This window comes from Tupaia chinensis, unplaced genomic scaffold (assembly GCF_000334495.1).
Source record: "Tupaia chinensis unplaced genomic scaffold, TupChi_1.0 Scaffold000082_1, whole genome shotgun sequence".
Lineage (NCBI taxonomy): Eukaryota > Metazoa > Chordata > Mammalia > Scandentia > Tupaiidae > Tupaia > Tupaia belangeri.
The window spans coordinates 214,742-215,864 of NW_006159543.1; the positions used below are offsets into that span (position 1 = coordinate 214,742).

The window sequence follows — 1,123 nt, forward strand, 5'->3', positions numbered from 1 at the left end:
GGGGCACCGAGGGGCTGTCTTGGGCTTGACCCTCGGCAGCCCCATCAATGTCCGACGCATCCGTTCCACCAGCCTGGAATCCCGAGAGTGCCGATCAGACCCTGAGAGTGGTGTTTCGTGCCTGACCACGTGTGCCTCAGGAGGCGAGTGTCTGGGAGCTCCCAACTACAGGAAACTGATGCGCCGCTACAGTATCAGTGAGCTGGACCAGGGGGACAGGGCCTCGCTGACCTCAGACATCTATCCACACCCACCCCTGGGTATGCTGCCCAGGGAGGCCAAGGAGGTAGAGGCAGGCCTTCCCCTGGGCTTAGGTCCCAAAAGCAAGTCTCTGGAGTCACCTACCCTGGGAGACCCCTCTTATGTCCAAGTTGCCCCTGAGACCAAAGGCCCCAGACAGATGGCCGTGTTCTCCCTGCCAGAGGAGGTATACCGGAAGCCTGCTGAGCTGGACGAGGACAGTGAGAGCAGCAAGTGCTGCTCCATCCGCTACTGCTTCTACTACCGCAAGTGTGACATGGCAGACGATGCCAGTGATGGCAAGGATGAGCTCTCCTACTCCATTCCTATGAAGATTCTGCCTGGTATGAAGCTAGACGAGCAGGTGGTGCCAGTGGTGAGCAGGACCCTGCAGGTGCTGGATGCTGCTACCTGCAGCAGCAGTAGCCCCGAGGCCTCCCGCACCCAGGAGATTGACCTTCGGGTATCCACCTTTGAGGGGAGCCTGGCCAAGATCAATGCCCTGCGGGCTCATGCCTATGGCCTCCCCGATGGCTTTCTGGCTGCCCGGCTAGACACCAATGAGCTGTTGACAGTCTTGCGGCAGTGTGTGGCCAGCCCTGAGGCCCGCGCCCCCAAGCCCTACGTCTCTCAGATCTCCGAGTATAAACTCGAGCTAGCTCTCAAGTTCAAGGAGCTCCGGGCCTCCTGCCGCCGTGTGGCCAACGTGGACAAGAGCCCAACTCACATGTTGGCAGCCATCACAGGCAGCTTCCAGGTGCTGAGCAGCCTCATTGAGACTTTTGTGCGGCTGGTGTTCATCGTGCGCTCTGAGGCCCAGCGCCAGGAGCTGCTGGCCAAGGTAGAAGAGGTGGTGAGGAACTACACTTTCCTGCTGCGTGCA

The 1,123-nt window shown here is 60.2% G+C and overlaps 1 protein-coding gene across 1 annotated transcript in view; it reads left to right on the top strand.

The window, feature by feature from the left end:
- The window catches only part of FRMPD3 (FERM and PDZ domain containing 3), an 84,565-nt gene that overhangs the window by 82,411 nt on the left and 1,031 nt on the right, over positions 1-1,123 (top strand). Inside the window, 1 exon segment of the mRNA XM_027769686.1 lies at positions 1-1,121. This exon segment is cut by the window's left edge and continues 1,747 nt beyond it. Coding sequence (XP_027625487.1) covers positions 1-1,121 — 1,121 coding nt within the window.